Genomic DNA, 23,778 nt, shown 5'->3' with positions numbered 1-23,778 from the left:
TAGATGGGATTAACATCATTATTTCACAATGATTGCATGTCTGGAAATACCATGGTATTGCAGCCATCTAATCCCATGTTTGGGATAAAAAAAAATTTGCCACAGAAAACACCGGATTAAGCTAAATCATGTTTGGTGGACCATGAAATTTTGTAATCAGCAAACCAAATTCACAACGGATGTCGTTCATTTGTACACGTATATAATCAGAATGTCACATGTAAATGGTGCATATGGATGGATGGCATGGTTTAACGCATGCCTCAATGTAGGGCCTACATGTGTAGTAGATTTCAAAATCCATGGAATTCATGCATGGGATCAAATGCAATTCCACAGACCAAATGCAATTTTATTCCACCTAATCCTATCAAATACCATGTGCTAAACATCCCTTAAGGGCCTAAACATGTTTCTGTATCTTGTCATCTTGATCTTATGGGCGTGGGCTATGAACAAATCACACTTTGCCTTCGTTGATTTTGGGTAAAGGAAGAATCAAAAGTTTTAAGATATCTCAAAAATTTGGAGGGCTAATGACGCTATGAACGATGCAAAAAGGGAAGGAAGAAAAAGTTTTAGGAACTCATAATGTTTTAGCGAAGTTTGCATCGAATACGAACTTATAAGATCTTAAGTAATAAAATTCAATCCTTCTAAGGAGTTGTAATCCAACCATGCTAGAAACTACTTGGAATAAAAATATATACTAAAAATAATTTGATTTAATTATACAGGACGATTCCTGGCTCAGCCCGCCTCCTCGCGAGCCGGTCCTTTCTTTTCCATGAGGGAGAGGATCACCAGGAGGAAAAGAAGGAGGCAATGGTTGCAAGGAAGGTCATCTTTCTTGGCTAGAGGTGGATTGGATATGAGGAAGATATTTTGAAAAGGGGCTTGAGATTGAGTTTTAGGAAAGGGTTTGGGGAATGACCTTTAGAAATGAGTTTTCGTGAACAGTTCTTAGGAGTGGGTTTTAGAAAGTGGTTTTAAGAATGGTCTTAGAGATAGGTTTTGGAAAATAGGATTTGAGAAGATGCAAATTTGAGAGAGTGGGTAGTGAGATTTGAGAAAAGTTGAAGAAATGAAGAAGAAGAAATGATTTATTTTTATTTTTTTTTGTAATGGGTTTTGAGAGTGACTGAGTGAATGGAGTGGGATTGGGAATGAAGTGTGATGTTGAGTTTTGGAGAATGTATGTTGGAAATGGGTTTGGGTTGGATATGAGAAAAAAGAGATGGGAGTTAGTTGGAGAGAGTAGGTTTGATATTGGCTTTGTGAATGGGATTTTGTGGATGGACTTGAGAATGGGATTGAGTAAAAAAGAAAATAGTTAAGAAAGGGTTTGGGAAGGTGGTTTGGAGATGAGAAAGAGAAGATGGAGAGTTTGTAGAAGGAGAAGATGGATTTTGAAGAGATGGGTTTGAGGATGGGAGAGCAAGGATGATAGAGTGGGAGTAGAGGGAAATGAGCTCTACACATCTCTAATTTTTGTAACAATTCTTATACTTTTAGTACCTGAAATATTTTTAAAATTTTTATAATGATTTATCATTAAGTTTAAAGACATCTCACAAAATTTCATCTCATTTGGAGTTGTAAATAAATTATTAAAATTCCAGGAGCAACAGCTGTCCGAAATTAATAATTTTTAGATAGTTGGTAAAATATCTTAATTTTAACTATATTATAATTTTTATTTTATTTTATTCTTATTTTTATATAAAACTAGACTCATCAAGCTTCAATATGGCTTTTGAATCACCTAAATCAGAGTTATAACGAAGGAGATATGAATTTTTGAAGTTGACCCAAAATCCCGCTGTGGCCCGCCCGGCCCGCTGTCGGGCGTTGGCTACGCCCGCTGGGCGTGGCGACGCCGGCCCGCTGGACGTCCGGTGTGGGCAACGCCCGCTGGGCGTGGTGACGCCAGGGAGTTGGATGGTCGCGCCTTGTGACGACCATATCTCGCAAACCGGGATGAGTTATTCGACGTACCATATATGAATTTGGGGTAGGAGGATCTGATCTACACAATGAAACTATCTATTTCATGAAAATTTTCATAGTTAGGGTCTAAAATCCTAATTTTCTTCATTTTCATTATTTTCGGTGAATTTTTGTTCACCCCTAACTCTTTACTCCCAAATGGGTCGAAACTATCAAATTTGGCCCGATATTCGCTCATTTGGTGTAGGATGATGGCTTTGACCGTCAAATCGTTAAGTCTCCGGCTCATTTCTATCAATGTCCTAGAAAAACTAAAGGACAGAGTGATGGTAGGTGAAGATTTTAAGGGGATAGGTTGGGGAGAGGGATTTCGATTTAGGCCGGTTCGCCTAGTGGCATTAAGCTGTACGAAACGGGATTACAACGCTAATCCCAACTCACGATTGGGAAAGGCATGTCTGGAATGAGTGTGGGATGGGATTCCAAATTAACTTCCTAGGCTTGCTAGATGAGCCTGGTGTTGAGAGGCGTGATGTGGAATTTCCAAATCTCATGATGATGGACTTTCCAAGTAAATTTCAGAAGAAAAATCTGAAATTTACCTCTAGTTGGATACATTCCAACAGGTCATCATGGAACATGGGATGCGCTCATCCCATGGACAATACCTTACACCTACATTAATCGTTACTCTAACATTCATTTCACCCTAATCCCACCTACTTCAGTTGGCCCCATGGGCCCTAGGAATTTGATGGACTAAACTAGCTAAATCTCCTACTCAATCATATCGAGTCTTACCATCAAGTTTCCAATTTCTTGCCCGGGAATGGGCCGTGGCATTGTAAGACTCTCGGATCCCCCTCTCTAGCATTACTATTCCCTTTCTCGCTACCCATTCCTAACTCCTTAGAAGTCCTACCCTCCATCTACAATTGTTGGTTCAGGGTCTGGGATGGTTCCTAGCGTTCTAAGTCCCTGTTGCGTTTTCAAATACGTATCCTCTCAAGTCAGCGGACGCGTTAGTGAGTTCATGACCCATGGCCCAAGGGATTCCAAACTATTGCTTTGATACCATCTTGTAACACCCTGAAAATCGGGGGTCGTGCATACGCTCGACTCCCGAGTTCCCGGGGTCACTTATATCCAGTTTTCATTAATATGCGATTAATCCAGTCTAAATGCGCATTCTGGAACTTCCTGGAACATGAAGCACAACCACACAAGTCTACTGAAATAGAAGAAAATCAATTATACTTATATATACATACCTAAAAGAAAACAAACGGGCGCACAAGGTGACGCCCAACAAATTCACAAAAAGAATAATACGACCAAAGGAATAAATCTGAGCCGCTACTCGACAATCCAACGACTCATCTACTGATTCGACGGGGTCCAGCTCATCAACAGGAAATAAGGGAACTCGCCCTCCTCCTCGAGGCTCGCGCCACCAGGCTCCATGAAATATGTATCTCCTGCATCTATGAACGGGTCTGGTTGGTGTTTTAAAACACCGTCCCAGAGTGGGAGTGAGTGATCAACTCAGTGGGTGCTATTAGCCTTAAGTTGCAACAAGCATCAATTATAATAAGAATTTAATGAAAAGCAATCAATCATAAACATCTATCTAGTCTTGTTAATGTGCATGCATGCAGGATGATATGATGTGATTCCATCACAAAACCATGCCTAGGAGACTGTCACGCCCCAAACCCGGAAATTTAATTCACAGGAATCCCAATCGCCGAATCTGGTGCCGACAGCCTCCGTAGTACCCCATTCTCGGATCCTAGCGTTCATACGCCAGATTCCGATCCTGGGATCCTACAAGGAGGATTTTTTTTTGCCAATGTACATTTATCTTGTAATAAGCATAACCACAAGTGTACCCAAATCATACAGGCAATAACATCATCATCACATATCCACTAATATAATCATTTGAGTACAATGCTGAAAGGAAAAATACATAAATCGAAAGTCAAGCTCCAGAAGACCGTTGCACACTCCAAGCTCTACAATGCTGCAACCTAACATCTCCTGCACGCATCTATCGTGCATAAGCTTATAGAAAGCTTAGAGGGTGGTGCAAGTGTGTGCACAAGATAAGTGTCAAGTATTCAATACAATGCCATCATTATATAAGACCGGAAATATTGGTGATCCATAAATCGTACAATATCAGAATAAACAGATATAGGAACAAGATCATGAATTATCAGAGTAAGCAGAGATACTGACAAGAGCAGGAATTATCAGAGTAAACAGAGATACTGACAAAGTCATAAATCACACGATAACAGAGTAAGCGGAAATATTGATAAGTGCATAAATCATACAATATTAAAATACACACTACAAATCAGTATGCAAATGAAGAGTCGTAGAGAGCCAAATATCAGATGCAGAGGATGCAATGCAATATACATTCCTGATAAGTAAAATGAATAGCATCAACCATACCATATGCTGCGGATGTAATGCAACATGCAGTGCAAATGGAATGACTATGCTGGAGTGTGAAGTCGGTATGGTAGTACGTAGTATCACAGGCTATGGGGTCCATCACAATGGACTTCTATCCAAACTAGTCCCATACCTAATTTAGATGGTTAGACCCAATGTGGTAAACTCCCGATCTTAGGTTGGTCGTGTGCCCTAATCAAAATCCTAGTCATTGCGAAGGTACACATAACAAATAGTTGTGCACCACCAGCCCGAGTGGATAGTGAATGAATGAATGAATGAATATGCAACTCCTGCCTAATAAGTCCACATATCAGTATGGTTTATCTCTGGGATCATCACCGGAGTTTAGTACACTCCAAATGGCACTGCCGCTCTCCTAGCCACACAGTCCAAGTGAGTGTAAGAAACCTCACTATCCGCCTAACCAATAGTCTACCAATACCTATCCGGCATGTTGATAGCGGACCCATTCACGAGCTGGTCAAACTCAGCCTAGTATTGCCCCCTACCCTCGGGCGGGTAAGGCCACACCCCCTCCCAACCGACCACGACATAGTGGGAGACGCGGCCTCCTGGTATTCGGCACTCGGGCGCTCATGTATCCACTCGGTCTCGACGTTGGGGCGTCTCCTGGCCATGGAGGTTTAGGGATTTTCACCCAGGGACATCTATGGCGCCCGTATGCTAGAACCAAACATTTCCGGTGTCCCATTTGGCCATCCACGATATGCCTGTGGAGGCTACGACCCTGATATCTCTAGGGCACAAAGTAATCATAATGCGAGATGCATGAGTCATAAAATCCAGTCATACATCAATCCTGCGCACACCGCGTACTCATGTGAGATAACCTCCGCCTATCAGGGAGTCTCATAAGAACATGCTCAATGACATACGCAATGATCAACCACATCTCATAACAAACATGCAGATGATGCGATGGGCATGTATCATGATGCTATGCTGTCACATACTCATAATCAGTATCAACAACCGGCATCGACAATCGGCCTCGACAATGTAGACATTTACCCAACATTGCCCCCAAGGAATGACCCTCATGGATCCTAACATATAGTGGGCCCATGACCTCACACAAGGGCCAAATATAGAACACCATGGGCCTTACTCAAGAGCTTAATACATATCACGATAGGCCTCTCACATGGGCCTCATATACATCACAATGGACTCCATCGCCTGACCCTCCAATGCATCACAATGGGCCTCAACTTCGGATCGCATATACATCATATAAGTCTCGACAATCGGCCTCGGCAATCGAAATCGGCCTCGACAATCGAAATCGGTAATCAGCCTCGATCGATAATTAACAATCGGCTACGACAAATTAGAATCGATGATCGACCTCGATCGATAATCGGCCTCGATCGACAATCAACAATCAGTTGCAATAAATCAGAATCGGTAATTGGCCTCGATCAATAATTAGCCTCGATCGGTATTAGGCAATCGACCAAGACAAATCAGAATCGGTAATCGAGCTCCATCGATAATCAGCCTCGATCCATATTAGGCAATCGGCAGATCAAGGCCTAAGGGAAGGTCACAGTGTGGACATCTAATCAATATTGCTCTCGACGAGTGGCCCACACAGGGCCAAACATATAGCAGGCCCATGACCTTACAGAATGGTCTCATAAATCAAGTGGGTCGCATCACATGGGCCTAATGCACATCGCTATGGGCCGCATCATATGAGCCAGAAATACATCTCGATGGGCCTCATCACATGAGCAGGAACATTTCACAATGGCCTTACTAAATGGGTTAGAAACACATCTCAATGGGCCACGACGTATGAGCCGAGTATACATCATAATGGGCCACGACCCATGGGCCGCAACCCGTGGGCCTCAAATACAAGTGGGCCACATAATGGGGCCCATATATAAACCTCAGGTGGGCCCTGCTCATGGGCTTCAAATACATAACATGTGGGCCCTACCCATGGGTCTTATACGCATCAAATGGGTCACGCGTCATGGGCCCAATACGTGTCTCAATAGGCCTTGCATCAATGGGCCGCACTAATGGGCCTCGTACACATCAAGTGGGTTGCATCAAATAGCCGCACAAATGCACAATAGGTAGGCCCTATACATGCAGCAAATGGGCCCCCACTAGATGGTTAGTGTGGATATAGCATGCATACATCTAATGGGTCACTCGTCCCACAGACGATGTGGATAAAACATACATCGAAGCTAGTCCTCTATGATCTGGACGGTTAGGATGGAATATATGAGGTGGGCTCTGCTCATGGGCTCTAAATACATTTCGATGGGCCTTAACCCAAGGGCCTTGAATACGTCTCAATGGGCCTCAACCCATGGGCCCTGATATATATCATAATGGGCTGCCTACCCTGGATGACGTGGATAAAAATACATCTTGGTGCATCCTGTCCAAATAGTTGGACAATATGGATATAAAAAAAAAAAACTTATATATATCATGAGGGATCCATGTGTACAACGGATACATCAAGGTGGACCTTACACAGATGGACTGCAGGGAATAAAATACATATGTTGCACGGGTTCCACATCCCACGTCCAGAGATTGGGCGGTGTGGATAAATAATACATCGTGCTGGCTCATACTGCATATGGACGGTATGCTTATACAACACATATAATAAACGTATAATAAGGAGGGCCCCACTGTCCAGTAGCTGCTGGACGGTGTGAATAAGGAGTGCATGCATCAAGATGGACACCTCGAATGGACCACAAAATACATCAAAGTGGGTCCGACAAATGGGCCACAAAATATATCACAGTGGGCCCGACAAATGGGCCACAAAATTCATTAAAGTGGGCCCGACAATTGGGCCCAAAATACATTAAAGTCGGCCCGACAATGGGCCACAAAATTCATTAAAGTGGGCCCGACAATTGGGCCCAAAATACATTAAAGTGGGCCTCATAACATGGGCCTCCTATACATTAAGGTGGGCCCCACTGGACGGGCCACAATACATCAAGATGGCCTCCCCCTGACATGGTCATACGTACATCAAATGGGCCACACCAATGGGCTCCATGTATATCAAACGGGCCACACCCAAATAAAAGTGGTGGCAATGATTTCCACCATTTAAGTTCCTAATGTCCACCATAACATATGTTTCCCATCCAACATGTTCATAATTTATCGTAATGATAGATGAAGTGGAACAAATATCAGCTTAATAGGAAACTCCCGTGGCCCTTAGAAATTTTGTGCAGTGGACGTCATTGTCCACTACCTTGAACGGTGGGGTCCACTTAAACTTTAGATCTGACTTATTTTTTTTGTCTCAAGCCTGTTAAGACAAGCTTGCCAAATAGTTGGACGGTTTGGATGTAACACATGCATCAAGGGCGGGGTCCACATGAGCTATGGATCTGACTCATTCTTTAGCTCACGCCATGAAATGAGCTTTCAAAATGGATGGACAACTTGGATGCAACACATGCATTATGGTGGGTCCCATGAAGCCCACCATCATGTACATGTAATATAACATAATATAAAATCTATATATAAAATTTATAATATATACAATATAATATATATATATATATATATATACACACACACACACATCAGCCCCACACGTGGGGTGGTCCCACCGTCCAGGTGTGGACAGTGTAAGCAAAACACATACATCAACGGTGGGTTCCACATGGGGCTCACTATAAAGTCTACATCCAACCCATTGATAAGGTCCACAGACGTGGATGAAGACTAAAAACAAATTTCATATTGATTCCAAAACTTCCGTGGACCCATAATGGGTTTCAATAGTATACGTTCAATCCCACTGTTTTCCTCTGATGTGGGCCACCTGAGCATTGGATGAGGCTGATTTTTAAAGGGGGCCCGCTGTTGGAAGTGGCCCACCATATGAGTGGGTTGGATGGCAAATATACATCATGGTGGGGCCCATGGCTGGAGCCGTGGGTCCCTACCCGTTTTCACGCTGACGCCAGCAGCGTCTGACCCCCTTTTTTTTTTTTTGAAAATCCCATTGTTTTGAGGTTTTTCATACATGGGGCCCACATCGGGAGAATCCATCCCGCCCATTGATTTCTACAGCCCATGAGAAGTCCATCAAGTCTAATATTGGACATCTTCCGGCATGTAGGAAAAATCGAGTGAATTTAAACGGTGAAAGTCACTGTTTGATATGGTATGGCCCATCAGTAAGTCGGTTTGGCCTCATTTTTCGGCTCAACGCCTAAAATGAGGTGGGAAACATGATGGACAGAGTGGATCAAAGCCCTACATTAAGGTGGGGCCTGCATGAGCAACCCACCCTAAAGTTTACATTCAAAATTAAATTTGCAATTTCATTGGTTGTACCCGTCGGTTCACACTTCACTCTTCAGCCACGTCCAGCGTCCCTGGACGCTGGACGGTTTGGGAAACATATACATATAAGGTGGACCCCACCTACAAATGTGCCACATGGGGGCCACCAAATGGCCGGATGTTGTGGATACAACACATATATAAAGTGGATCCCACCTACATACGGCTTGGATAGAATACATGCTTCATGATGAGGTCTATCTGGGTGGGCCACACGGCCACATCATCATATAAAATGGTAGAGAGAGAGAGAGAGAGGAAGAGAAAGAAGCACCCACCTTTTTCTGCTTCTTCTTAGATCAATGGCAAGCTAAGCTCCTCGGCTTCGACTTTGACGGAGAATGATGGAGTCTGGATGGTTGGATGGAGGAGATGAGAGGTAAGAAGTGGGCCACACAAAGCTCTCACATGGAGCTCTCATGCCTTGGACGGTGCTTGCTTGAAAATGGGGAAGTGAAAGAGAGAGAGAGAGAAATGAGTGACATGGAGTGTGTATGGGTGAGAGATGGGGCTAATTGACTTTTTGGGCATGAGATGAGATGGGGTATGGGTAGCATTGCCTTGTTGGCATAAAAAGTATGGGAAATGTAAGGCCTTGGTTGACTTGGTGGAAAGAGGAGGGTATGGGTAGAGATTCCATTCTCTCAACCAGGAATCTTCCTGGAAACGGTGCACACGTTGCCTGCGGTGTTTCCTCGATTTATTCCCAGGCCCACAACTCCTGGCCTAGGTATCGCCTCAGCACACGAGACGCGGCATCGGAACCGCGGCGACGGCGCGGTCGCTAAGGTATAGGTCTCGGGTCGAGCCGACTCTAAAAAAAAATGGGATATGACTCAGGATCACGCGCAACTACCGATTACAGATCACGAGTCGCCAGAATTTGACTAAGAGGACCGCATAACCCTCCAGAACAGTACGGTATAGGGTACAGGTCTCACAATCTTGGTCACCCATCTACACTCCCTCAGTGCGACCTCGACTGCCGAGTCGCCAACCTAGTTAATGTCATGCAATGATGATGTTAACCGGGTTCTTAGTTAAGTCCATTCATCGAGCAGATTGGGGAATCGATACACCCCACGTATCAAATGCCCCGAACTAGTTGCGAGGCCAAAACCCCCAATGTGTGAGGCCGAGACCCGCGATCCTTGACCCCGTTAGGTTTCTCCCATCCCCGACTTCAAGCATATGGGGGTGCTGAATATGGGGTCGCTCGCGGTCACTACGGGATGCTCGTCACCTCAGCATAGGCCGACGGCTCGAACATAGTGTCCCATTCCACCATGCCCGACTCACGAGACGTGGATCAATATTCCATCCAGTATCGATGGGCTAAAACGGTGGTGGGGTGTTCCAGTTTCTATACATATGTGAGCAAACAAGGTTAACAAACTAGGTGGGTCAGCCAGTGGACTAAACCGCACGAGCGCAGGCAAGTATGTGGCGGAACGACATCGGGTACAAGCGACCCATGTAGCCTGACTACTGCCGCCCACGCATACTCGTCCAAACCTATGGGTTTTGCCTCAAGGTGGTCCTACTAACGGAACCACCTTCGCTCTCCTCATGTTCTTGACCAACCCAAGGGTGGAAATAGTGACTCATAGCATGCCAACTACCAATGTAACATTAAACATATTCAACACCATGTTCTCATGTTGCTCAACATATAATTCAAATTTTCCTACAAGCAAATCCTTAATATTATAAATAAAGTGTATGTGTGTGGTGTGGGTTATTGAGGAAGTTAACACTTCCTCCATGTTGAGAAATCATATACGTAAGAGTAATGAAATCATACGAAATATGAAGCAACAACGTATAAAAATCAACACGGCATGAGCATATGATCATCCATACATCAAATCATGTGAGAATCATAAACGACATCATGAGAGAGAGTCAAACATATAAATCCATACCATTTCAACCAACATACAATTCCTAGGATTTCCTAAGCTTTCAAAAATAACATCCAAGCAATCAAAATCATTAATCTCGTATTAAAATTGGTGCTAGGTCACCTAAGAGTAATAGTCCGCACCTATGGATCGTTGAGATCTTGAAAAACGACCTAGAAGCGCCAAACTCGATGTTGATCGGCCGGAATCCTAAGACAATACACTTACATGTTAGGATTTCATACAAATCCTAGCTCAACGTAAAGGATTACAAAAAGGATGGGTGCTTACCTCCCTAATCAGATGGAAATCGCTTGCATTTATGAATGTGGGGTTTCTTGAGGAAAGGGAAGAGGGGTTTCTAGATCTCACCTCCCTTTGGCCCAGCTTTCTCTCCCTTCTTCCTTCTCTCCTTCTCTCTTTCTCCTCTCTCCCTTTGTTCCCTAGGGCAAATTCGTATGAGAGAGGGGTGCCCTAAATGAGGCCCTTTTATAATGCCAGATTTGGTGACAATGGCCCCAAGTGTTAGGTTTTTACTATACTAGACCTATGAGAGGCTCTTTCTAAGCTCTAGGGCCCACTATGGGGTGTGCAAGTCAATATACACCGTAGGATAATTAGCCCTAATGATGATCTATATATGGATATAATCGGACTGCCATTTGGATGCGCCGATCGACAGATATGACGAGAAGTCCGTTCAACAGTCGCTGATGGTCGATCGGGGCTGCGGCTATACGGATATGAGCAGGAAAATATCCTCACTCTATGTGTGATGTTTGGTCACAAACCGACGGTCCAAAATCCTCAACTTTGCATGAGAGTGGACGAGTCAATTCACTTAAGTTCCAACTCCTTCCTTTAGGGTATTTGCACTTCTCATGCACTCGTCCTTCAGCTCAAGTTGACCGGTTCTGGACCGTACCCAGGTCCGATTCCCACAATGGACGTCAAGCCCAATGAGACGGACATTATTCTATAGTTTTGGAACTAGTGGTCCACCAACGAGCGGTCTAGAGTTGTTTAGATAACCGGGACAGTTCTTGTGGCCCTCTAACCATGAAACTTATAGGATAGGTGCCCCATGGCCCGATGAAGGGCCATGCAAAATTTGGGGGTAAACGGATGCGGGATTTTACCGCAACGGTCCGATTTACAATCAACGGTCACCGCTTCACGATCAGGTCCCAGATTTTGTAGGCGGGTGTAGAAAAATATATTAGACCCTCATCGTAAATTATGAAAAAATCTGATGGCTGAAATGTCTTACATTTCAGTTTTATTTACACGTGCCAGATTTCAATTTTGGCATTGGTGGGACGCATTGCCAGATCCTACTTCTGGATCTCCACTGGGTCCGTGGTCCACGATGGTCCCCAAGCCCAGTGAGATCTATGCTCCCCTCAATTTTTTTAATTTTCTGACCTTCCCATGTCACGGTATAGCCCGCACGGGCTGCTGCTAAGTGTAAATGGCCATTTGGCTTGACGGCCCGCACTTGGCCCAATCACAACCCGACTGGTCTACTTTAATGGGATAATCCTAACTTAATTTAGTTATGGCACCAAACCATGAGTAGTTTAAATGAACGGTCCTGCAGCAATTCCTACGAGGACGCCTCAGTACACTGTTCTGGTTGGACGAGACGTTACATGATTAACTGGACTTGTGCGGTTCTTCACTGGTACACCCTGTATAAACTGACATTGAGTGCTAATGGTCATTAAGTAATGTTTAGGTTAATTAAATAAAATAAAAATAAAAATAAAAATTGATGGATTTTTGGAAATCCAAAACAGTGAAAATCAAGGATGTTACATGTACGAATAAAAGGGGACAAAATATTCAAAAGAAAATCTTTCTTTTTCAACAAGGGCCTTAAAATTTTTAAAAATATTAAAAGCACTAGACTTCTCTTTGATTACATACACCCATAATTTTCTACTGAAATCGTCAATGAAGGTAATAAAGTATTTATTACCTCCAAGAGAGATTGGATCTAATGGTCCACAGATGTCAGTGTGAACCAACTGCAACGGTTCTCTTGCTCTTCGGGATACTCCACTCGGAAAGGAGTTCCTTTGTTGTTTTCCAAGTGTGCACGCCTCACACACATGTTCTGGAGCTTCAATAGTAGGCAAACCATGCACCATGCTTGATGAGGACAGAAGTTTCAGGCCACTGAAATTTAGATGGCCAAAGCGAAGATGCCACATCCAGGAATCATTCTTTGCTTTTCCATAAAAACACTTCTCAAGCATTGTGTTTATATGGAGAGGAAACATACGATTCTTCACCATCTGGACTTTTATAATCTAACGTCCATGCATATCTCTAATGTAAAGAGAAGAGTTCTCCATGTGTATGACATACCCTTTTTCGAGGAGTTGTCCGAGACTCAGTATGTTACTTTTCATGTTAGGCACGTAGTACACATTGGAGATATAGTTTGGAACACCATTCTTCTGAAAGATTTGGATTTTACCTTTACCTTTCACAGGCATTTTTTATGAGTCTTCAAACGTTACATCGCCATGAACTCCTTCTGTGAGTTCCACAAAGAGTTTCTTGTCGCCGCACATGTGATTACTTGCACCGTGTCGAGATACCATACATCATGCTAATCACTACCTTTCTCTTGTGCAAGGAGAAGTGTGGAGCTTTCTTGTTCATGGTTTGATGCTTCGGCATAGTTGGATAGCTCATCTTAAGTCACCGGCTTGCTCTAGCAATCAGATGCATAGTGGCCAAGCTTGTTGCAATTGTAGCATTGGATGTTCTTTGTACTTCCTCGTCCATGCATAGATCTACCTCTACCATTTCCTCTTCCACGGAAATTGGTATTTTTCTGCTGGTTTTGGCCATGGCTTTGTTGGTATCCGCGCCCTCTGCCTCTTGCGCGATTGTTAGCAAAACGTCCACCACGTTGTGAACTTCCACGTCCACCATTGTTATTATTCAGAGTCAATCTTGACTCTAAAGCTTGTTCTATCGGCATGGTGTTGAGGGTCAAATATTGCATATTAGACCCCATTTATTAGTTGGATTTACAAGCATGATACTGTTTAATGCTTTATTTTTAATCATTTTGTGATGCAAGGTGAATCTACGAGCATAGACTGGATGTGAGGGATCGAAGTATCTTTTTAATAACTCGGACATCTTCAATTATTTCACCATTTCTTTTCAAATTATTGACAGTTACAAGCAAACGTGAAAAATAATCAGTAATATTCTCACCTTCCTTCATGTGAGTCACTTCGAACTCGGTTCTTAATGTTTGAAGGCGAACCCGCTTCACTCGATCTACACCCTTGAAGATGGTGCTAAGGGTATCCCATGCTTGCTTGCTTGATATTGCTTCGGCAATCTTTTCGAAGGTGGATTCATCCAACCCTTGATAGAGGAGAAACAAAGCCTTATTGTCTCTCTTCCTTTGATTTTTTAGAGTGATCTTTTCTTCATTGGTGAAGGCGGCTTCTTCTTCCATAGTGGTTTCTTCATACCCTTCCGTGATGATTTTCCATAATTCTTGCGACCCGAACAATGCCTTCATTTGGATGCACCATTTTTCATAGTTGTCCTTTGACAACTTAGGAACCTGCGGCTGGATTGTGCTAGCCATCTTTTCTATATATTTTTTAAAACGGCTAATTTTTTTATAATAAAAAAAATATAGATGAAAGAAAAATCTGAATATTTTTTAAACAGATTTTTTTTGGGCTAAAATCTGATTTTTTAAAACAGATTTTTTTTTTTGCAATCTCTTTTTTTTACAAACAGTTTTTTTTGCAATCTGATTTTTTGATAACAGATTGTTGCTGCAATCTGATTTTTGAAAACAGATTTTTTCAATCGAATTTTTTTACAATCTGATTTTTTGATAACAGATTGTTGCTGCAATCTGATTTTTGAAAACAGATTTTTTCAATCAGATTTTTTTTGCAATCTGATTTTTTGATAACAGATTGTTGTTGCAATCTGATTTTTGAAAACAAATTTTTTCAATTGGATTTTTTTTCAAAGCAGATTTTTTGCTGGAAACTGTTTCTGAAAAAAAATTGACTTGTGGGTTATGGGGCGCCCACAACTGACGATCAAACAAACCTGGCAGAGGGAAAATAGGGAGTGCGAGACCTCCTTCTACGGCTGATTTGTCTTGGGTATTGCAGACCCAAAACAGGCAGTGTAGAGCCTCCTTCTTACGGCTGATGAGGCCCAAGGATCAGTAGCTCTGATACTACTTTGTTGGGTCTAAAACCCAGCTTCCTGCTGACGTGTGGCTGCAGCCACCATGAAACAAAAATCAAAAACTTTTGGAAGAAGAAGAAGAGAGAACAGCAGCTGTATTGGAATGAATTGAAAATCGTATTACACTGCCGCCTATTTATAGGCTTTCTTATTGTGTGAAATTACTAAACTATCCCTATCTAGATTCATCCTAAGGGTAGCTAAATAAAGAAAAAATAATCCAGAGAAATCTAGAAAGAAATCTACATAGCTAGCAATCTGATCTTAGAAGAAAAAAAATCTAATCTAACAGCTTGCACATAAGATACGCACACGGTTTTGGATTTGCAGAAATCACCATTGCATTTTCCATATCTGAAATAAGAACTATGGGTTTTGCTCCTTCCAACATCGCATAGTAAACACTTTTACAAGTGTGGCCTGTGGCTCAACAATCCACAGCACTAGTCTGATGGGACCAGCATGGGATGTCAAAAATAAAAAATAAAAAATAAATCTCATAGATAGATTTTATCTACAGATCATGGGCCATTTCAGTTTCGCACAGACAAATGTGGTGTTTCTCTTCTTGTACATGTATTTTTGCAGCCAAAATAAGGTTAAGATTGTCTATCAAGCCAAAGAAAAAGAAAAAAATAATTATAATAATAATAAAGAAAAGAAAAAAGATGGGAGTGAACAGCAAATGTGGAGAAAAAAAACTACGAGAAACCATCGTTATGATGGAGTTTGTACAGTTTGTACAAGTGGGGGTTCAGTAATCCAAACCATTGTTATGATGCAGGCCACGCGGCCAAAATCGATGTCCCATGCACCCAAAATCTCCTAGATGGAAGAAGAAGAAGAAGAAGAAGAAGAAGAAGCTTAACAACTAGAGCTTGGAGGATAATTTTTTTTAATAATTGTGGTGGATGGGTTCAGTGACAACCTCTAAGGTGTATTGCAGATGCCACAGGTTTCTCTTGAGCTAAGCTTGCAATTATCTACCTGGGGGGCACCCCATTGCCAAACGGAAAGATTCCTAGACCGGTTTCCGTCTACTGATCCAGAAAATTGTGCTCGCACATATCCCAATCCGCATTATCAGCGATTCCAATTCTGTTTCCATGATCACTAGTAAAAGAGAGAATATTGGTCATGTGTTCAACTTTGATGCAGTTGGGGCATTGATAGCAACAGTTGCTCAACAGGCTTAAATATTGTAAGGAAATGTGTTTCATTCAAATAGAGGTGGACAGTGATTCAAAAGTGGTGGTCGAGGGCCTGAATTCGACTAGTTTCAAGCCATCGGGTTGTTAGGAACAATTGAGTGATATGCAAATTAAGGTTCAACGTGCATATAGGGAATGCGAAAGTAGCTGATCGTTAGCTGGAATTGGTAGCTCCTGGGGCATAAATTCAAATCTCTTTCAGCTATGAATCAGGTGAGTTGGTGAATGAAGCGTGAGGGAAATTCTCAGTTGATAAAACGGCCAGTTGGAATAAGAAAGTCCATGGTAAAAGAAATCAATCCTGCAATGACTACTATTTCCTTTTCCCACATTGTAGGAAGTGTCCTGGATTCATTTTTTCCATTTTTTTCTGAAATCCGATCTACTTATTGCAATATAAACAGAAGAAAATTTTAATTATATCCTTCAATCAGTAACTGAATAATCTTTGCTTCGGATAATAAATTCTAGTAATCAGCCAATTAGTTAAGGATAGTGTAAAAACAGACAGTCAAGTGCTTGAGAGTTTTGTCGAAAGCCCAAATGACAGAAAAAATGGCATGAACAGTAAGAGGAATGCCTAGTCTACACAACAAGTGAGCAACACGTGCACGTTGAATGTAGACTAGTGGTTGTCATTTCACCAACTAGTCATTTCATCATACATGTGTGGCTCACCTAATAAATGGAAAAACATCCAGGTTCACATGTTGGTGAACCTCACAAAGGCGTCGGGTTTCTTGTCTAGAAAGATCCTACAGGTCCCAATTGATGGATAAGGAATTGTCTCATTGCTGACACAATTCAAGCAAATAGGAGACTGAGTGGCTATCTTTGGCACGCACCTCCTTGATACAATTCATGTTGCGGGACGCTCTATATAAATAATTAAAAAAGAGAAACCCAAGAAAGATGTGGGACGTTGGGAGATGAAGAGAACATTTGTAGTTGGAGAGAAAGATTAGGTAGCAATGAATCCAATAAAAGGAAGATGAAGATAAATAAGTAAAAGCACTAAAATAAAGTGAAAAAGAAAGAGAGAGAGAGAGAGAGAGAGAGAGAGAGAGAGAGAATGCAGAATACAGAGCTGTAGTTGATGATAGAATGAAAAAGAAAAAAGAAAGAGGTAAAGACCTGTTTCTTGAAGAATCCTTCCATCTGTGTTGGACAGATTGATCCGATTCATGGGTATTGGATGAGGATGAGGTACAGACCTTCTTTCTTCACTCTTATCCCTCATCTACGTTTCTTTCTTTATTCTGTCTGCGTTTTATTTTAGATTGAGAGAGAGAGAGAGAGAGAGAGAGGCTTGACGAGCAGGAAGGTTGTAGGTAGGGAAACAACATAGAGCCCTGTGACAGAGCGCAGATTAGGCGAGTTCCGAATAACAGCATAGCGGGTGAGTCTACCGAGCGCGGATTAGGTGTGTTACCCTTTACTGTGAGGCCTACCTCAATTATGTGTTGTATATCCATGTTGTCCATCAGTTTTTTAGCCCATTTTAGGTCATCTAGACTAAAAAATTAAATAGATCTAAATCTCTACATAAACAGTGGTGATTGAAAGCCCACTATTAAAAAACTGCCTAGAGATACAGTAATACCCACTTTAATGTTTCTTTTCCATCCAACCCTTGATAAGGTTAACCTGATATGGAGGAAGCGGATACATAATGATGAGCTTTGTTAAAGTCCCTTGAATACATTAATATATAGGGGTGTACATCGAGTCAAACCGAGTCAAGCTAGCCCTTGCTCTAACACCGACGAACTTCAGCTCAAAATTGGCTCGGCTCGGTCCTCGAGCCTGACTGGCCTGCTCGGCTCCTCTCGGTTCGGTCAGTAGCTTGGGCCAGCTCGAGCCAAGATCGAGCTAAGTTTGCTATCGATGCATTTCCACAAACACTTGAACTGCAACTTCAAAAACCCATTGATTTACAAACAGAGGCAATGGTTTTACAGATGTTTTATCAAACACCTTCCAAGTAACATAAAAACCCCCCCTAAAAAAAAGGTACTACCTTGCTTGCCACCGGCCAAACCTTCCTTGCCACCTGCCACATTTCATTGAGTCATTTATCAAACAGTTGGTGAGCAACATTAATGGTAAAGTAACCGAGTCACCAAACTAGTTCGATCCGAGTTCAATTCAAGCTAGATTCAAGTTTGATTCGAGCTGGATTCGATCTGAGACAAGTCGAGCTAGGGCTTGCTCAAACTTGACTCGAACTCATTTTCGAGCATAAAAAATCAGCTCGCCCTAGCTCGAACTCAGCTTTGAACCAAGTTGAATCAAGCTTTTTCGAGTTGAGTCGAGCGAGCTAACTGAGCTAGCTCGGGGTTCGTGTACACCCCTATTAATACACCATCCTCTACCAGCTTAGCTTTTAGAGCAAATGATTGTATGACATAGTACTGGAGCGAAAAGGTCAATTGTTCACTAAATGTTTTTTTAGGATGTGGTCCACTTGATATTTGTATATGCAAAAAACATTACTTTGGTGTGACCTAACTCAGATTTTTAAATTTGTCATTTTCAGCCCATGCCCTAAAATGAGCTGGCAAAATGGATGAATGGCTAGATATACAATACATACATTAAAGTGGGCCCCACAATCAGTGAGTCACCCACTAAGTTATTACCCCATCCCAACCCGTGCCTATGGTGAAAACTTCTTGAGACTGCACAAGTTGGGGACCTAGCCATATTTGTGTTTCCTTCGTTGGCTTTGTGTGACCTGATGAACAGTTTGAATGACAAATAAATATCAATGCGGTGGAAATCATTATCCCAGTTGTTTCCACTGATGCGGTCCACTTAAACTTCAGATTTGCTTTAACTTTGGGCTCATAAATGAGCCGGCACAATGGACCATGCAATCTGCATCCAAAAGGAACATAGAACTCACATTATCAGTGGATGGGATGACATGCTCTCCGTCCATTAGTTTCATCAGATCCATGGGTGCCAAATGGGACACACCATAGGAAACAGTTCACATGGGGATGCCTACCATTAGAACCTTTGGGCTCAGTGTGATGTTTATATGCCATCCCATCCACTGATAATGTGAGTGGCATAACTATTGTGCTTATTCCAAAATGGTTTGAGGGCCACTGCAATGTTTGTAAGAAATCCATCCCATCCAACAGTTTCACTCACTCAAGTTAGGACATGAGCTCAAAAATTTGCATAGGAAAAATTCAAGTTGGCCACACAACAGGAAATAGTGACGATCAGACACCAATCATAACACCTGTGTATTATGTTAAGTATACTTGTCTTTTCAGATTAATTTAAACGGAATGCCTTTGACCCCAAGCATGGGGTAGACATAGAGATCAATATAACAATCATCTACAACTAAGAACTAAAGTAGATGTTGCGGTGGTGAGGGGATCCCTAACCAAAGTAATGTCCATCAGATATCCAGCCCAATGTTCAGTTGGTATAAAACCCTCATTCATGCATACACAACCCAAAACTATCAAGTATTTGTGTTTTCTTTCATACTGTGCAGTAGGATTGAGAAGAGCCCTTACACTATGCAGGATCCGCCTTAGACCACAGAAAAATCGTGCCACCTTTTGGAAAGAGATTCATTTATAAGAAGGATATCATGGGGGTATAAAAGGTTGGAGACAATCTTTGGTAGAAAGGTGCTTCTATGCCATATCTCGACAACCCAATCCAAGGTCCTCGATACTCGACCCAAATACACGAATTTGTTCAACCAAAACCCAACACCAATTTAAATAAGGTTGGTGTTTTTCAACAACCTGACCAAACACAACTAGAAGTGGGGTTTAAGTTGCAGCCATATTATCTACGCTTGAGTCATTTGATAAAATTTCGATTGCTATCATGCTATATATTTTACTTTTAAAAGATGATTTTAAAAAAATTCATTGATGCAATGATAAATCAAATAGCTATTTGGTTTGATGAATGGCCACGATCAAGTGTTCCCTCTCTTGATTTTTCAGAACACCTATGACAATGAAACTGGTCCATCACTCTACTACATACACTACATTGCCACCCTTCACAACATCAATAAGGGCGCATTTGCTTACGAATCGTATTTCTACCACTCAATGATGGAGAGGCACTTGATTTCTCGTGCAAGACATATACGTTGGGCAAGTAATATTACAAGATTCAGAAGAGTTATGATGAGAGAATTTCAGAAGAATCGATTAAAGCTAGCAAGGGTGTGGGCTATGATGATTACATCAGTCAGGATATGATAGATGATCAATCGTGCCAGTGAGATCAGGCATCCTCCACTCCCACTCTTGTTGTGGGCCCCGGGCTTTATCGTCGATGGTACTGATGATGAATCCACCCCCGGTTCCAACTGTGAGGTAGGGCTGGTATTTCTCCCCAGTGTAGCAGGAGATTCAGAGCCTGGACCACAAAAAAAATAAAATTAAAATTAAAATTAAAAAGGGTATGATGAATGATGATGATGTGCATGCATGAGTGCAGAACCTTGGATATCCCATCACCTTTGATGACTTGGATCATTCAGACAGTGTAAGTTTATGGCCATGCTTCATCCATGATAAGCCCCACTGTTTGGATGGGCTTACAAATATCTGTCGGAGCTCTGTATGGGTAGGTAATTATCTAGACCATCCATCATTGAAGGGTTGCAATCTTCTAATGTGAAAGTTTTTAAAAGATCATTGAAGGATTGGGATCTTCTACTGTGATTTAATGATGGATTAGACAGTTTAAGTGCCCAAATGCAACTAGGAGCACTGGAGCATTCTCTTATAATAATTAGCAATGTATAATAGTAATAGAAAGCTGAGGAGATACCCGTGGGACTTTGCAGCGGTGGTGGTGCAGTAGTCAGATGCCCTGATAAGATAAACAAAATAAACAATGATCGACGGTCAGTTTAACCGGTTATTAACAAGCCCAGATTAAAGATAAATGGTGACGGATTAACGTTGGATCTAGCAGTGATGGATGATCAATGGTTGGGTCCTACTGGGGTAAAAGATCAATGGTCAAATACACCCAAGAAGGAAGAAAACTGGTAAGACCTAGGAGTGTAACATGAAACTGAAACCATAATGAACAGAAAATCTTAACCGTCCATTGGATTGTTAGATAGTTATGATGTTGGATTTTGGACGAAATAATGCCAAGGAGATTTGCAACAAAACACTTTATGGGGCTAGAGGTGGGCAGATCCGACCTGATTCGTCGAATCCAAATCAACCAAACCGGTCGGATCCAATCCGACCTGAACCTAAAGCTAGGGTCGGGTTAGATCGAGTAGACCCACTCAGATCCGACGCCAAACCAAGTCGAGTTCGGATCATGTAGCAACTCGATCCGATCCAGAATCCGATCCGGTCCGGTCCGATCTAATCCGGACCGGAATCGGGCAGTATCTCTCTTTTTTTCTTTTCTTTTTTTAAACCTTTACCCTTCTACCCGAACCCTAATCCTACCCAAGCCGGCACCGCCAAATAAACTTATGCGGCACCGTAGCCCCAGTTGTCTTCCTGTCCTTCCCTCATTCTTTCTCTCCTCCTTTCTCTCCAGATTTTCCTCCTCTCCTTCTTTGTCTCCTCCTTTCTCTCTAGATTTTCCTCCTCTCCTTCTTTCTCTCCCTCTTTTTCTCTCAATTTTCCTCATGTTTCCTTCTTAGCACCAGAGTTTCTAGCTCGACTTAACTCAGCATAGTTTGAATTGACCGGACATACTCAATTCAATCCGACTCGGTTTCCTTGACTAAGTTGAACTCGGCTCGAGTCAGACCAACAAAAAATCGGTTCGGATTGAGTCAGCCCTGCTGGACTCGGTTCCGAATTGGATCAAGTTCGGATTAGGTACTTGCAAAAATTGAATTGAGCCGAGTTGAACCTAATACAGTCTAACTCGACTCAATGCACACCTAATGGGGGCATGGGTCAGACATCTATATTGCTCGTAAGCTTTGCAGGCTTATTTTTATAAAATCTAAGTGTCACACTTATGGGCCCACGGAGCTTTTTGTTTCAGGCCCTGTAGGGCTGTCAATGGGCCGGGCTTGGGCCAGCCAAAATGGAAAATTTGACCACAGGCCCGCGGTTTCGAATTCCGGATCGAAGCCAGGCCCGGCCCGTCGTACATGCGTGGTAACTGGTTGGTGGAACCGCGCTAGCATGCAAGAGGCACGCGCGACTATTCCAGGGCGCAACCGCAAATGGAATGTGATCGAAAACTCACGTTGAGAAAATGACAGTAGCCATCTGATTTTGAACTTACAAATTGGAACCATTCACTATCTTACGTCTAACCATCTCTTCGATGGACATAACTTGGACGGTTAGGATTGCTTGATCGTTAAGATTTTAGACATAAGCTACATCCACAGTACGCACTCACAAATGGACGGTCTGGATAGTTGTAAGGTGAGGAGTCGACTCGATTTCCAAAACAGTGGTGAACTCTCGTAGGAGCACCTTTACACGGACACCCCGCGATCAGAACCAAAATTTTTGGACCGTTCGTATCCAGAGCGGCGCATGTTAGCGCACGATTGGCGCCAAAATGCTCTCGTGATCTCGCATCGAGAGAGGCGCACGTAACATCTGCTACCGCAGAAAAGGAAGGAAAACAAGAAAGGACGCCGACCCGATCGTGACGCTGTCGGTTCAAGTTAGCAAGTTCCCAAAAAGCAACTATAAAAGAAGAAAGAAAGCAACATAGAAGAAGAAAGAACGGATACCACCTAAACTCCAACCCGATGATCCGACTCCCGATCCCAAATAATGGTATCGTGACTCGAGATGCGCACCTTAGCAAGATCCGAAAATGCCGGTAAAGAAAGAGAGGGGAGAAGGAAGGAAGGAGGAGGGAGAGGGAGAGATAGAGAGAGAGAGAGAGAGAGGGTGTAGGGTTGGAACCTTGGCAGAAGGAGGTTGCATTGAAGAGATGTTGCTCGTTCTTCTGACAGAGAGAAGGGAGAGAGAGGATGCGGCTGGTGTTGAGAGGGAAACCCAGGAGTGAGGGCTGTTGGAGGAGGTGACACAGACAAGCCCAGGACGACCCAAGCCTGACGACGGGACCGCAGCACAGAGGAGAGACTGAGGACGATACGTTGTTCGGTGCTGATGCCACGTAAGGCAGGCACGGAGACAGTGCCAGAAGCTCCGATTTGCAGTATCCTCCTCCTCCCCTCACCCCCTCCGCCATCATCATCACCACCGCCAGAAGCACCGCCGTCGCCAGAAGAAGACGATTGATTCTTTTACGAAAATGCCCCTCCATCTTCAACAAGGAGAAGAGGAAGATGGGAGGGCTAACTTGGGTTTCTTGAATCTTGTTTGTTTCAGGTGGAGTTGATCTCAGAAAATACACTGTAGAGGTTTATGTAAAGCAGGACGAGAGGGAAAATCAACGGACGGGATCTAAGCTCTGTCGGCTCCAGCGAGATCGCCGTGTCACATCTAGTCCGTCCATCCGTTTCGCCAGCTCATTTTACGATATAGGCGCACGGATCCAAAACTCCAAATGGATGGACGGAATAGATGCCACACGGACGTCTCAGTGGGCCCCACAGAGCTTAATCAAGACTTAGGTGGGCCCCACCACAGGTAACA

At 42.8% G+C, this 23,778-nt stretch overlaps 2 protein-coding genes across 2 annotated transcripts in view; both read right to left on the bottom strand.

The window, feature by feature from the left end:
• LOC131249417 (pentatricopeptide repeat-containing protein At1g03100, mitochondrial) overlaps positions 1–17,435 on the bottom strand; it is a 60,226-nt gene extending 42,791 nt beyond the window's left edge. The window contains exon 1 of the mRNA XM_058250190.1: positions 17,306–17,435. The gene's annotated coding sequence lies outside the window, so the exon portion shown is untranslated. The remainder of the gene's footprint in view (positions 1–17,305) is intronic.
• Positions 17,436–20,255: 2,820 nt separating this feature from the next.
• Positions 20,256–23,446, bottom strand: LOC131249816 (non-specific lipid transfer protein GPI-anchored 25-like). Its single transcript, XM_058250572.1, has 3 exons — positions 23,083–23,446; positions 20,999–21,040; positions 20,256–20,581 (listed from the first exon to the last, which is right to left on the bottom strand). Exons 1-3 carry the CDS (start codon positions 23,444–23,446, stop codon positions 20,358–20,360), a joined length of 630 nt encoding a protein of 209 aa, XP_058106555.1. The 3' UTR covers positions 20,256–20,357.
• Positions 23,447–23,778: the final 332 nt, after the last annotated feature.

Source organism: Magnolia sinica, chromosome 6 (assembly GCF_029962835.1).
Source record: "Magnolia sinica isolate HGM2019 chromosome 6, MsV1, whole genome shotgun sequence".
In the NCBI taxonomy this organism is placed as follows: domain Eukaryota; kingdom Viridiplantae; phylum Streptophyta; class Magnoliopsida; order Magnoliales; family Magnoliaceae; genus Magnolia; species Magnolia sinica.
The sequence above is the reverse complement of the archived record's forward strand: the minus strand, read 5'-3'. Positions and strand labels throughout refer to the sequence as shown.

Excerpts from the sequence above, each read along its gene's own strand:
- LOC131249816 (XM_058250572.1), bottom strand. The coding sequence starts at position 23,446 with ATGGAGGGGCATTTTCGTAAAAGAATCAATCGTCTTCTTCTGGCGACG. Across the intron at positions 21,041-23,082 it reads TGCAACCTCCTTCTGCCAAG|GGCATCTGACTACTGCACCA; the intron begins GTTCCAACCCTA and ends TTATCTTATCAG. Across the intron at positions 20,582-20,998 it reads ACCGCTGCAAAGTCCCACGG|GCTCTGAATCTCCTGCTACA; the intron begins GTATCTCCTCAG and ends TTTGTGGTCCAG.